The 12,815-nt window shown below is 51.3% G+C and overlaps 5 protein-coding genes across 5 annotated transcripts; 4 read left to right on the top strand and 1 right to left on the bottom strand.

The window, feature by feature from the left end:
* Window positions 1-762: 762 nt before the first annotated feature.
* On the top strand, window positions 763-1,119 carry BJX68DRAFT_269841 (uncharacterized protein; the record flags this gene model as incomplete). The annotated part of the gene is made up of 1 exon (XM_071046452.1): window positions 763-1,119. One exon carries the CDS (start codon window positions 763-765, stop codon window positions 1,117-1,119), a length of 357 nt encoding a protein of 118 aa, XP_070895876.1.
* A 1,518-nt stretch (window positions 1,120-2,637) lies between these two features.
* On the top strand, window positions 2,638-4,696 carry BJX68DRAFT_151056 (pepsin-like aspartic protease). Its single transcript, XM_071036671.1, has 2 exons — window positions 2,638-4,332; window positions 4,567-4,696. Exons 1-2 carry the CDS (start codon window positions 3,090-3,092, stop codon window positions 4,593-4,595), a joined length of 1,272 nt encoding a protein of 423 aa, XP_070895875.1. The 5' UTR covers window positions 2,638-3,089; the 3' UTR covers window positions 4,596-4,696.
* BJX68DRAFT_243395 (L-lactate dehydrogenase) lies at window positions 4,285-6,573 on the bottom strand. The gene is made up of 2 exons (XM_071041143.1): window positions 6,054-6,573; window positions 4,285-5,998 (listed from the first exon to the last, which is right to left on the bottom strand). Exons 1-2 carry the CDS (start codon window positions 6,166-6,168, stop codon window positions 4,797-4,799), a joined length of 1,317 nt encoding a protein of 438 aa, XP_070895874.1. The 5' UTR covers window positions 6,169-6,573; the 3' UTR covers window positions 4,285-4,796.
* Window positions 6,574-6,737: 164 nt separating this feature from the next.
* BJX68DRAFT_151038 (putative acyl-CoA thioester hydrolase) lies at window positions 6,738-8,519 on the top strand. The gene is made up of 5 exons (XM_071036670.1): window positions 6,738-7,131; window positions 7,195-7,259; window positions 7,309-7,605; window positions 7,653-7,834; window positions 7,884-8,519. Exons 1-5 carry the CDS (start codon window positions 6,841-6,843, stop codon window positions 8,432-8,434), a joined length of 1,386 nt encoding a protein of 461 aa, XP_070895873.1. The 5' UTR covers window positions 6,738-6,840; the 3' UTR covers window positions 8,435-8,519.
* A 163-nt stretch (window positions 8,520-8,682) lies between these two features.
* BJX68DRAFT_269837 (AAA-ATPase Vps4-associated 1 family protein) lies at window positions 8,683-9,482 on the top strand (the record flags this gene model as incomplete). Its single annotated transcript, XM_071046451.1, has 4 exons — window positions 8,683-8,799; window positions 8,876-9,163; window positions 9,230-9,303; window positions 9,368-9,482. The coding sequence occupies 4 exons, from the start codon at window positions 8,683-8,685 to the stop codon at window positions 9,480-9,482; spliced, it is 594 nt and encodes a 197-aa protein (XP_070895872.1).
* Window positions 9,483-12,815: the final 3,333 nt, after the last annotated feature.

Here is a 12,815-nt window from a genome sequence, read left to right as displayed (position 1 = left end):
TTTCCTGACCAGGTCAAAGTCAAACCCCTACTTGGCCAGGGTATTCAGCGTGTCAAAAGAAGATATTACGATGGCAGTATCGCAAACAAGTTGTTGATGTACTATCTGGAGTAGCCCGGTACATTCGCTGATAGAGGCATGCGGCTGGCCGTCATTGGAAATACCTGGGTATAGAGTTTGTTCTACTCGGAGTAGTCGAGTTAGGGCTCGACGGGGGGTTTACCCCTGTTACGGATACATGATGAAAGAGTATTACATGAAAACTGCGCGAATTTGTTTTCTGGTCTATAAGATATATTCGCTTGAAGGCATCAGGAGAGTGCGGCTAGTTTAGTCCATGCAGTAATTAGCACCACAGGATAATCAGTCTCCCAAGTTATCGAGTGCGCGTCATGCATGGCAAGGCTGAATGAAAGCTTTGGTATAAAGCGCAGAGCACCAAAGGCTTCGCTTGACTATACTGGCAAGGCTCTCGGGCCAGCAGAGAAAAGTGAACTTATATAGTGCCTTGGCCTTACAAGGCTCACAAGGCTACCAAGCAGAACGCCTGAGAAGAGATCAAATCAACCTGTGCACCTCGTTTTTCTTCTCATTCTCTTCCTCCTCCTCTTTCCGTCGAGTACCTATACTAATCCAACTATATCTAACTCTAGGTAAGAACCAACTACACTGTCCTCGAACAAGAGGTCCAAAAGCTGCCCTGGTTGAAGCCACCTTACCTAACCAGCTACACTACATTTAGTCTGATTGCTCAAGAGAGAAATGGCCGACAGCCCAACCTCCCATGCCAGCTCCGCCAGCAGCGATGCCTCCCGCGAACCCCGCCCAAACCCCAACTGCGAGATATGCAACGGTACAGGCTTCTACACAGAGGAGCGCACGGTGCAAATGAGCGACGAGTGCCGCAACTGTGACGGAAAGGGATATTACCTGACATTCGGCGGTCTCGGGGCTCTTAAAATTACCTGCTGCAGTGGTGATCCGGACTGCGAGTACTGCGGACATCGCAATGCCTGTGGGTGGTTTGAGGCGGATACTTGTGGCACTTGTGAGGGGGAGGGGGTCGAGAGATGGGAGGATACGGAGACTGTAGAGGGCGACTGTGATTGTGCTTGGTAACATGGCTTTGTTTGGCCGGTACTGGCCTGTTCTGGGGGATAAGCATGGAATCTGGTGTTTGTTGACTGGTTAGGGTTTGGGAAGCTGGTGCGTCCGGCGGAGTGGTTAGTTGTCGTGATACCTAGGTAGCATTGACGTCTGGTAGGGAGAGGAAGAGACTAGGAAGAGGTATCATGGAGGCAGTACAAGTCATTCGCCTTTCGCCCTCGGTAACGTCCAGTCATTTAAAGTAGAACAGATGCTGCACATAGGACAGATCAATACTGCTGCTGCGCTGTTTACAGTGTCCCACCAAACACATGTGCATGAAAACGCTTCGATTCACGTCACCTTTGGGAACTGTTGCAGCAAGTCAGCGACATAAACCACAGATTGAGATTCCATCATCGTCTCAAAACAGAGAGCATTCTCAAGCATGGTGCGCCAGAAGGGGAACCAGCAAGTGCCTCCCAAGCACTAGATGCAATTCGAGACAGAAATTGATCCTTGCAACAGATAGAATCTCAGCAGGCATTATATACACTAGGCCGAAGCACTCTTTATGAGAACATGGTTGCAAGCTCAAGACATACATGAGCTCAGTGTATCGCGATCAAGGGGTTGAATCACATGAGGAACAACTTACTGAATCTGCAGAGATATCAAGCCGGGGATTGCTGCGCCCGGACGTCGACTCGAGTGACGATACAAGATTCGAGCTGATATTGAGTTACTAGTGATACTCTGGCCGTGATGGTCTATACAGACGTTATCTGGGTCGTCTGCAAGACCAAGTCTCCAACGTGTACCTTGAGGCCTGGTCACGCGATTATCCTCAAGAGCAATTCCAATGCTCTCAGCATGTCAAGAGAACACGAAAACATAGCCGCCGGGATGGCCCTCAAGGTGAGGACACAGCTAGCTCATGAGATAAGGGTTTGATGAGGGTGTTCCTTGAATCCTCCACACATGTGCGTTTGCGAGCCGCGGGACATTTCGCAGGATTTAGCATAAAACTTGGCATAAATAAAATTGTGGATTTATGTTTTGGCCGAGCGCGAATGAGATGAAGGACCTCAGGAAAGATGCAGAGCAAAGGCGTGGGGCAGCAGCAACCAGTCTTCAGGGCTGAAACCACACAACAAACAGATGGTCTTTGCATGTTCCTTGGAGTCTGGAATCTTCGACTCCTTGCCTCGATGCTAATTTCAGTTCTCGCTCGTCGAAATTTATGTTCGAGCGAGAGATAAGAGGCAGCCTCAGGATGGACAATTCAAATCATCTCGCCACTTGCCAGCCTTCGAGTGCCCACTTCCAAGGTCTGTGATCAAGCACATTCAGGGGTTTCCCCTCACTCTCCACTCACAGCGCTGAAAAGAGCCCGATAAACCGAAGATCCGAACCCGTTCGTGAGCTAGGCTGCCTGCAGCCAGTCAGAGTGCGTCTCCAAACGCGCCTTTCCTCTTCTGCAGGACACAAGGTTGTATCGTATCTCCACCGTTTCCGCGAACTGAGCATCTGTCAGAAGGTTGTATCTCAGTCCATCCCCCGTACAAATCCATGGACCCTCGACCTCATCTCAACCTCAGCCTCCTCCCTCCCTCCCCTCGCTTTTGCTTCTATCGTTGCTGATATCTAATTTGTCTTTTCTTTCTTTGTCATTTAGACGCATCTCTTTCTGCGTCTGTTGTACAACATTAATACCCCTGTTTGTGTCGTTCTGGGCCCTTATCATCGCGTCCCTTTTCGGCCTCGCCCTCGCTTCTCTGCGTCCCTTGTGTCCTATTTTTACCAGAGCCGCATACTTCAATAATTCTCTTTTCTTATTTCTATCCTGTCTGGATCACTCATAATCCTAATCGACCCGACCCTGCCTTTCTGTCCACTTTTACATCCATTTCCATGCAAACGAGCTCAGGAACCGGTCCAAAATCGACACCCTCTCAATGATTTCGCCCGCCTCGTTCTTCACTTAGATCTGTGGCCGGATCATGCGTCTCTCACAATGTCTTCTCTGTGCAGCTTTTCTTTACGGCAGCGCCAATGCCTTCATTCCATATCGTTTTAAGGTCAAGACCGCCCCTTCTGGTTCCGATAGCGAGAACGACAGCCTCGATCGACGTTTCGTGCCTGTGAAGTTATTATCTGGCGATATATCATTAGATTACGAGGAAGCTACGGACACCCACGATGACGAATTACTGTCTCTGGACATCAAAAACACCCACGTTCGCCGCGACAACATCTACAAAGTCGTTCTGGCCGACAAACCTACCTCACCAAACACCGTCGCTCTCCACCAGGATGGTCTCGACTACTCATACTTTGCGACTGTGAATGTTGGCACGCCTGGTCAACCGGTATGGATGATGCTGGATACAGGAGGCGCGAATACATGGGTGTTTGGCGAGGATTGTACGGCCGAGCCTTGCAGGATGCACAATACTTTTGGGGAGGACTCTTCTTCCACTGTGAAGATGACGAAGGACAAATTTCAGGTGGGATACGGTTCAGGCAATGTCAGCGGCGTTCTTGTCACGGACCACCTTGCAATTGCTGGTATCAACGTGGAGATGACGTTTGGATTGGCCAGGGAAGCGACGGACGACTTTATAAACTACCCGATCGACGGCATTCTTGGTCTGGGACGATCCAACGATACCTCGATGGGAAGACCACCTTTCATGGACCTTGTCGCGGAGCAAGGAGATCTCGAGAAGAACATTGTTAGCTTCCATCTGTCCCGCAACTCCGATGGTGCAAGGGATGGAACAGTCACATTTGGCGGAGTGGATACCACTAAGTTCACCGGAGACATTTCCTACACCGATGTCGCCAATTCAAGCATTCATTGGAGCATTCCTCTGGACGAGGCCAGCGTCAATGGAGAGAACTGCGGCTTCGAGGACAAATTCGCCATTATTGATACAGGAACTTCGTACTCGCTGCTTCCCCCGAAAGATGCAGCAGCGGTGCATGCACTCATCCCAGGCTCGAAACAAGTTTCAGACGAGAATTATATTCTCCCGTGTGACTCAACTGCTGATGTCCAGTTTACCTTTTCCGGGAAAAGCTATGCCATGTCTCCCAAGGACTACATTGGAGCCCGCCTGGAGGGTGGCGATGGCTGTATTTCGACCATCATCGCCCAAGCAGTTTTCGGAGATGATGTTTGGATTCTCGGTGATACGTTCCTCAAGAATGTGTATGCCGTTTTTGATTTTGACCACGACCGCATTGGCTTTGCCGAACTCACTCACCCTCCTACACCTCAAACAACCACAACCACGGCAGCAGGAGTTGCCGCACCCACAGACACATTCGCTACAGAGAGCACAGTTTCAGGTTCTACCGAGTCAACTGATTCTACCGATAGTGCCGCCGCTTCTAACCCTACGGAAACTCACTCTGAGTTCAAGGGTTTGGGAACGACGTTCAGTGTTCCCAATATCTACTGGCCTGCTCTAGCCGGCCTCGTGTATTTGTACTATCTTTAGCCTTTTTTTTTTTCTCCCAACTGGGTCCATGTATATGCCCAGCGTTACCTGTCCTATACCCCGCCTCTACGCACCGATTTCATTGCATATATTCTTGTAATCAAATACAACATGTTGATTCATGCCATTTATTCGATATCTAGCGGGTTTTTTTCCTGGAATACAGGTTACTGAATCAATATCTGACGTCCTTTCTCAACCCTATAGCACCCTGTCTGGGACTAGTGTGTACGATTTTGGATATGACTCTGCTTCTGTTAGCTCTACAGGCATCATTTGCCTGGGTATAAGCGTCTTACCAAGCGTAGACCGCTCAAAGTCCGCAACACGGTTGAACCCTCCAACAGCCATGAGGATATCAAAATCCGCCAGCAACGACTTCATCACATGCCGTACCCCTTCCTCTCCCATAATACTCAACCCCCAGATCCAAAGCCGTCCCACGAACACAAACTTTGCGCCCAGAGCAAGCGCCTTTGCAACGTCACTCGCGCCTCGAACCCCCGAATCGTACATGATGTACAACCTCTCACCAACAGCCTCCACAATATTTTCCAACGCATCCAAACTCGCAATCGCCCCGTCGACCTGCCTCCCGGCATGATTACTCACTACAATTCCATCGACACCAAGCTCCACGCATTTTCGAGCATCACCGATAGACTGAATGCCCTTGATGACGAACGGTCTCCCTCCGGAGATCTTCTTCCACTGCTCGATCAGCCAGGGGATCTTGTCCCACGACCACGCGCGGCCATGCCAGACGGAGTCAATCCACTTTGTTGAGGCGGCGACGACGTCCTTCTCGGGGTCAATCCCTGATTCACGGCATCGACGCTGGAAAACGGGGTCACTGAGTCCTAGGTCTGCGCCGAGCCCGCGGTAGAAGGCATAGTTTGAGTTTGCGACGTCCTCATGCCGCCAGCCGAGCTGCCATGTATCTGTCGTTAGGACCAGGGCATCGAAGCCGCTGTTCCAGGCGCGGTTTAGGAGGGAGAGGGTTAGCTCGTCGTCGTGCGGCATGTAGAGCTGGTAGAACCGCGGATTGCCTTGGCCATTTGCTTCCCCGACTTTTTCAATGGGCGAGCTCCCCGCTGTTGAGAGACAGTATGGTAAGTTCAGCTCGCCCGCTACCTTTGCAACGGCGATCTCCGCAGATTGGTGGTAGATTTTGTTGATGCCGATAGGTGCGAACCCGATGGGCGCCGATACACGGTGCCCGAAGATCTCGGTCGTTGTGTCGCGGAGGTTCGTGTCGACGAGCTGGTTGGGGATTATGCGGTGGCGGTAGAAGGCTTGTCGGTTTGCGAGGTGGGTTGTTGAGAGGCCGGCGTTGGAGGACGCGTATAGCCAGCCGCCTTTGCTGAGGGATTCGTGGGCTCTTTCTTCAAGCTTGGTCGGGTCTGTGCACCATGAGTTGCTGGTGTCTTGTCAGATAGTGGTGGTAAAGGGACGTACCAGTGCTGAATGGTGCGGTTTTGCCTTCGTTGAGCTTCTCAAAGTTCTCCCGCTGGTAGAGAGCCCATTGAGGGGTTGTGCGGTTCGTGATATTGGGATTATGAGGGTCGCTCATCTTGTATCCTGTGATGACGAGAGCTGCTGCAATTTAGAAGAAATGTTCGAAAGATGTGCAAAATAGGTACAAGCTTCTGAAATCCCAGGATGTTTCTCCATGGTGGAAGTATAGGACGTTTTCGGAAGCTGGATGACATGACTTCATTTTGACGTATCATCACATGTATACGTTCCTGAGCGGCAATCTGTAGAAAATGTCTGGTGATAGAAGAGATAGGCTATCTTATACGATTTCTCTAGATCCAATCTTCTCTGGTAGACATGTGGTGTTTGTCGCGATATGCGCATCTTGAAGTGTATATATATGACGTCATAAGTCAAAGCGCTCGTTGGCGATGAAACACAGAAAGAACACACGAACCCAGGAAGATAAAACAGAAACCAACAGCACGCTATACTTGCCAGTTGCAGTCGAGAATTCGAGAACGATTAAGCTCACTGACGGGTTAAAACTTAGTCGGCAGTACCCGACTTGTTCCGGGGAGAAGCCGAGTCGGCCCCAGACAACGGGAGTGAGGCCGAAAAGGAGTCACATCCCCGGTCGAGGCGATCTCTCCAATAGCAACCACTTGATTGTCATTGACCAGGGTTCCTTACACTAGCTAACTATACCCCGGCACCAAGTGATCAAAACAGACGTTACAACGGTGCAAATTGCCAACAAGTGAAAATGCTCAGCTCAAGATCCGTCGCGACGCGGTCACGGTGTCTCACCTCGGGCACTGCGGTTCTACGCACCCGCGCTGCAAGCGCATCACCGTCGATTACCACACTGCGAGAGTTCCAGTCAAGTCGACCAAATGGCGCGTTCCGACCGACTTGGATGCCCATGCGAGTGAAGACGCCTTGGATTGAGGCGCTGAACAAGAGTCGCGAGGCCGGACAGTCTGGTCAGTCGGAGGCGCCTCGCCCTAAGCCGGACTTGACACCGAAGAGGATGTCGGATAGTTTCTACAGTGCTGTGAGTGATCCCAGTCTTGTTCATTGCGCGGTGAAGTCGATTGTTGTGGCTAATGTTGCCCAGATTCTACCGCTGGCCCAGGATAAGTGGCTCCTGGATACTTACCTGAATGCTTCGGGCAATATTCGGTACTACCCTACTTGTCGATTATCTCTGGATAGTGTCTAACGGATGTAGATTGGGCTCGTTGCTGATGGACCTTGATGCTCTGGCGGGTGTTATTGCCTACAGACACACCGGGGACTCGGTGACAACAGTGACTGCAGCAGTTGACCGGATCACAATCGAGCACCCGCTGATGGAGATCTGCGATCTCGAGTTGAGTGGTCAGGTGACGTACGCGACAGGACGCTCAAGTATGGAGGTCTCGCTCCAGGTCGCCAAGGTTCCTGCTGCTGGGGAGAAGCCCAGCCCCGAGGATGTACTCATCACTTGTGCGTTTACAATGGTATCGCTGGACCCGGTGACAAAAACGTAAGTCTATATGATTCGCCATGGAGTTTCCTACGCTGACTCTCTAGGCCTGCGTCTGTTGCGCCTCTTCTGATCGAAACGGAGGAAGAGCGGGAACTGTTCAAGAAAGGAGAGAAGAACTACCAAGCTAAGAAATCCCTACGGACGAGGAGTCTTCTTGCGAAGGCACCTGACTCGGAGGAGAGCAACCTCATTCACTCCCTGTGGACAAAGGAGATGTCATATCTGAGTGCGTATGAGACAACCATTTTCCGGGCATCATCACTAACCCAGCGCAGACCCCGAAACCTCTGACCAGCGACCCCCAAACACCATCTCGATGAGCGATACAGTTCTTAAGTCCGCTATGATAATGCAGCCACAAGACCGCAACCGGCACAACTTCATGATCTTCGGCGGCTTCCTACTCAAACAGACCTTCGAACTCGCCTTCTGCTGCGCAGCCGCCTTTTCCCACGCCCGGCCCAACTTCATCTCACTCGACCCCAGCACATTCGAGAACCCGGTTCCGGTAGGGAGCGTACTGTACCTGCGTGCAACGGTTGCTTATACCGAGCCTCTTGAACGAGAAGGCGGCGCGGGAAGCAAGTATACCAAGATCCAGGTGCGTGTAGACACGAAGGTGCGGGATGTGGAGCACGGCACGAAGAAGCCGACTGGCATGTTCAATTATACGTTCCTGGTTGAAGGTGATGTGCATGTTATGCCCAAGAGCTATAGCGAGTACATGGTTTGGACGGATGCTAGGCGACGAGCTAAGAACACGGATGCGCTGGCGCCGGGGAAAGAGAGGAGTGCGCTGAGAAGCCTTGATAGCGTGACTGAGTAGTTTTTTTTTTTTTTTTCGATTCCTGTAACTCATTAGATATAGATATTTTCATTGTCAACCTGGATAAACAAATGAATAATAATGGTCAACGCTATCTTGTCACATGACACTGTTACCAGCCTCCGCTCCGACACCACGATCCGTCTTCAAACTCCCCAGCTTGCATCGCGAATTTGGATACAGCCAGTTTTCCCATATAGAACTCACCTTACAAACGTTGCATCACGCCTATGAACAGAAATCCTACAATGGCAACAACCCTCCCAAACACCTGGCATCTCCGCCGGGTAGCAGAAACCGCGGCCAAATCCTGCCTAGTCTGCCACAAGCCATCGAGTAGTGTGCTAATCACACCCAACAACAAGGTAACTAAGCAATCTATACAGTTACAATTCAAGCCAAACCGAGTAGAAAGCGCATTGCATCGGTCTAACTAACCAGGACTTTTTCTACGTCTGCCCTATTCATCTCCAGGACCGGCATTTCTGCTCGCCTATTATTGATGTCGAGGAGGAGGCGGCGAAGGAAAAGGCGGAGGCAATGGCGAGGGAGATTGAGAAGGTAAAGTTGGAGTATGAGGAGAAGCAGCGGAGGAAGAAGGAGAAAGAAAAGGAGAAGAAGAAGGACAAGGATGATTCGAAAGATGACGCGAAAGCCTCCAAGGATTCTAAGGATGAAGCTGTAAAGGGAGATGCCGATAACAAGGATGAAAAAGAGCGAGATGAGAAGGTTTGTGTCTTCGCAATCATTCACTTTTGCTTTGCTCTCGGACTGCGCAAGTCTAACGAACAGCAGATTGATGCCATCAAGAAAGCCCAAGGCACGGGCGCGCCAGCAGATGACCCCCCTCGTATCTTCTCTCTGCATAAGTATGAATCCTCGTCTTGGACATTAGTGGATGAAGGGAAAGTTCACTGACACGCATTCGCTTAGAAACTTTTACCAGATGCGCATCGACAGGATGCGTAACATGGAGGCAGCGAAGCGCAATCGTCAACGGCTTCAAGACCCCTCGTACTTCCCGTCTGTTCCGTCTGGTGGTCTCTGAATGCACGTCCTCCTCTTGCCTGTGCCAAAGGAGCGAGGGAAGAGGGGAAAGGAAGTCGTCACAAATCAGGCGACTTGCTACTCTGCAAGTTCTGCTTCGCAAATAAATGTCTCCTGCATGATCAAGCCCAAGGATCTCTTAGCTTTTGCCAGACACGGGAACCCGCGCTCCTCTTGCCATCTTCTAGGGCTTTGTTGAACCGTCCTGCAGAAAACGGAGAATCGTCCGTGTAACAATGTTGGTTTCCGCGAAGGAGAATCCCACCCACCGTCCCACGCCCTACGCCCTGGATAAGGGTGCAGGGAGGACAAAACGGGCTGTTCTGGCGGGCTAGGGCAACGCTTCGCCCGCTTTCCTTCCTATCACTTATACGCTTGTCCTTATAGCTCGGGAGTCGGGATCCATTTAGCGGTCAGTCTCCGACGACTACATCATTCTTTTAAGGCTTCCAACCCAGCCCAGCCAAGGCAGACAGAGAGACAACGTGGAGGCAGAGCAACTGACCCCTCCTGGTCTCGTCGGGGTTGCAGTTCCCTGAGGACCCAAAGCGTTGTAGTCGACGATCAGGCCGGGCATCAGCACTAACGCCTTCGGCGGAAGTGCCCTTTCCATCATCCTTCCCTTCCACCCTCACGTCATACACCTCGCGCACACACCCGCAGACGCAAGACGCAACATGCGACGCGATGGTTCGCTCGATGTTGCCCAAAATGGTTTCACCAGCAGGTTCGTAAGCGCTAGTCTCGAGTGGGCTGAACCACGGGAGCTTTTTTGTCTTCTATGTTGTCGTCTTACTACCCTCATCTGCCTCTTCCAATTCTAACTTTGATTCTGATCCTGCGAACCGCATTCAGCCCTAGCGGGCTAGTGGTCCGAGCAGCCTGACAGGGCAACTCGTGTATACGATAGTTAGTGCCCGGTATCTATTCATTACTAAACAAGTCGCCGTGTAGATATTAGAGATTATATATCATCGTTTCCCGGAACGAAGTTCCAGGTTATTCTAGCCGTTGTATCCCTCGTATACTTCGCCCATTCCTTCCTCGTTGTCGCAAGGTTCCGTCTCGTCCCCATACTGTCATCTCGCAAGCGTCAACCTAGTTATAGCCCCTGTCTCCTTCTCAGCCTCATCTCATCTCATCTCATCTCATCAACACTTGTTCATCTCCAAATGCCTACTTCTTAGTAGTACTTACCGCTAGTTCGTTACGTTTTTCGGTTCGGTTCTTGGCCTGCCGACTAGTACATAGGTCTAAACAACGAGGTCAGCCGCAGCCGCAGTCGCTGATGCAGGTCATTATAGCCGACGAGGACGACGGATATTCTCCCCGGAGGGCGAGCACGAGCTAGGCTATTGAATTCATATGATCTGTTAGTCCAAGCATTGAACTGCGCTAGGTAGGATACTGAGGTACATAATCTGGTAACGCAATGGCTGGCTGGAGCGTGAGTGTCTGCCTTATCCAGGTGTTGACCGACCTACCACCGCACTACTTCGCTCTTCAAGAAGGCCGATTTCGTCTAAGGCTCCAAGGGTTGTCCAAAGGGTTGGGCGCTTACTACTGTTACGAAAACCAGCGGACAATGATATTGGGACTCGCTAGCTAGCTGCGAGTCATACCCATTGCCCACGTCCATGTCCACGTCCATGCCCAAGCCAAAATCGATAGTCCATGTCGTGTCCTCCCACAAAATCAATCTTATCATCCCCCACCAGCTAGCCCTGCACTAGAGACCTAGGTATAGAAGCTCGACAATACTGTAGGACCGAGATGCGCCGGGGACGGAAGTCGAGTGAAAGTGTGATTATCTACCATACATTTCTCTACCACTACCACTACCCCTACCCTCGTCCCTGTCTCATCTCTTGGATATTGCAAGGTGTCTCAAAGTGTCTTGACGTTCAATCCTTCTTGTCTCGGCAGGGGTTTCTTTTTTTTTTTTTAAAAAAAAAAAGAAAAGAAAAGAAAAGAAAACGACGCTGGACCCTTGGTGGAATGCTTGTCACGTCAAGGCAACAAGATTTATTTAGGCCGGCAGCCAGGGTCCAAGGGAACTATAGAGCGATTCATGAACGAGGCAGTGCTAGGCTCCCTCGATCTCGACACTCTCGGCTTCATCTTGATCTTCTCCGTCCTTTGCCTGGGAGAAGACGTGGGCAGTGACGAGTCGCTAGGCAACAACCTCTTCAACATCCCGTCCATTCATCCAGATCCGACTTGGTACAGCTAGGGATCCGCCAAACCTTCACGGTGTGACTGGTGACAATAATGCCGAAGCTTGATCGGGATACGGAGTACCAGCAGGGCCTATTCTTAGACTAGGTAACTGCGTAACGGCGACAAACCCAGTCTTGGTTGATGAAATGGGTTGAATTGCTTGAGGTCAACCAGAATGACCATACGAGAGATATCTGAGCCGATAAACATCTCTACCTAGCCTGGTCCGGGGGTTCCAGGCAGCTCCCAAGTTCCAGCGCGCCTCGTGCCAGGAGGTCAGAACTATAACTCAACTTTCTCTCACCTAGCAAGCAAGTCTTTGGTGGCTCCTGGATAACGGGTGTTGAGAGTGAGGTTTGCTGATGTTCACTACTCCGTTAAGGCGCTCAGTTATGCGCACAAGACCCGCCAAGCAGGCTTGCTTTGCTTGCATTCAGACCCTGCACAAGCCAGTTTTTAATAGGAGAAGAAGGGAGGTGCATCTCAACTGCAGCCTGGGTTGACGTACATCAAATCATATTATTAGAGTGGCGGCTGTGACACCATTAAAGATCCGTGTGTTCCAACAATCTCCTGGAGCCCGGATTGCCACGCCGGTGGTCTTGAAAGTCCTCCTTGCTATCGGTACAGAAGAGTGAAAAATACGCCTGGGGTGTAAAACGAGGACGAGGGTGAATGTCAGCCCTGGGCGTTGAGTGGCTGCTGCTGAACGGGCGTTGCGTAAGAGCAGTTTGCACAGCCCCCTTCCCGGCGCTAGTGATCCAGCCTAGGCAGGCCTGAGAGGAGCTTCTGGCGTCCCTGCGAGGACTGAGAAATGTTCTTCCACCTCCGAACCGCCCATGCTGCAGATCCCCGAAATGGCTCGCTGACGCGGTCGGGTTCCTGGCTTGAACCTCCAGTGATTGGCTTCTCGGGCTTCATGTGGGGCACAGCCTCGTGGGACGGATGTGGGGTTTTGCGCTGGTTTCAACATTGCCAATGACAGCCTACTAGCGAGGGATGCGGCACCTGCCGGGCTCCTGGATCAAATTCTCCGTACGATGCGGTCAACAGGGACAATGGATCATGGCTGTCGGCTGCAGCGGTTGCATCTGAGTCAACCTTAGTTCTCCGG

Source organism: Aspergillus pseudodeflectus (genome assembly GCF_044049435.1).
Source record: "Aspergillus pseudodeflectus strain CBS 756.74 chromosome Unknown BJX68scaffold_43, whole genome shotgun sequence".
Classification (NCBI taxonomy): Eukaryota; Fungi; Ascomycota; class Eurotiomycetes; order Eurotiales; family Aspergillaceae; genus Aspergillus; species Aspergillus pseudodeflectus.
This window is presented reverse-complemented; position numbering and strand designations above follow the sequence as displayed.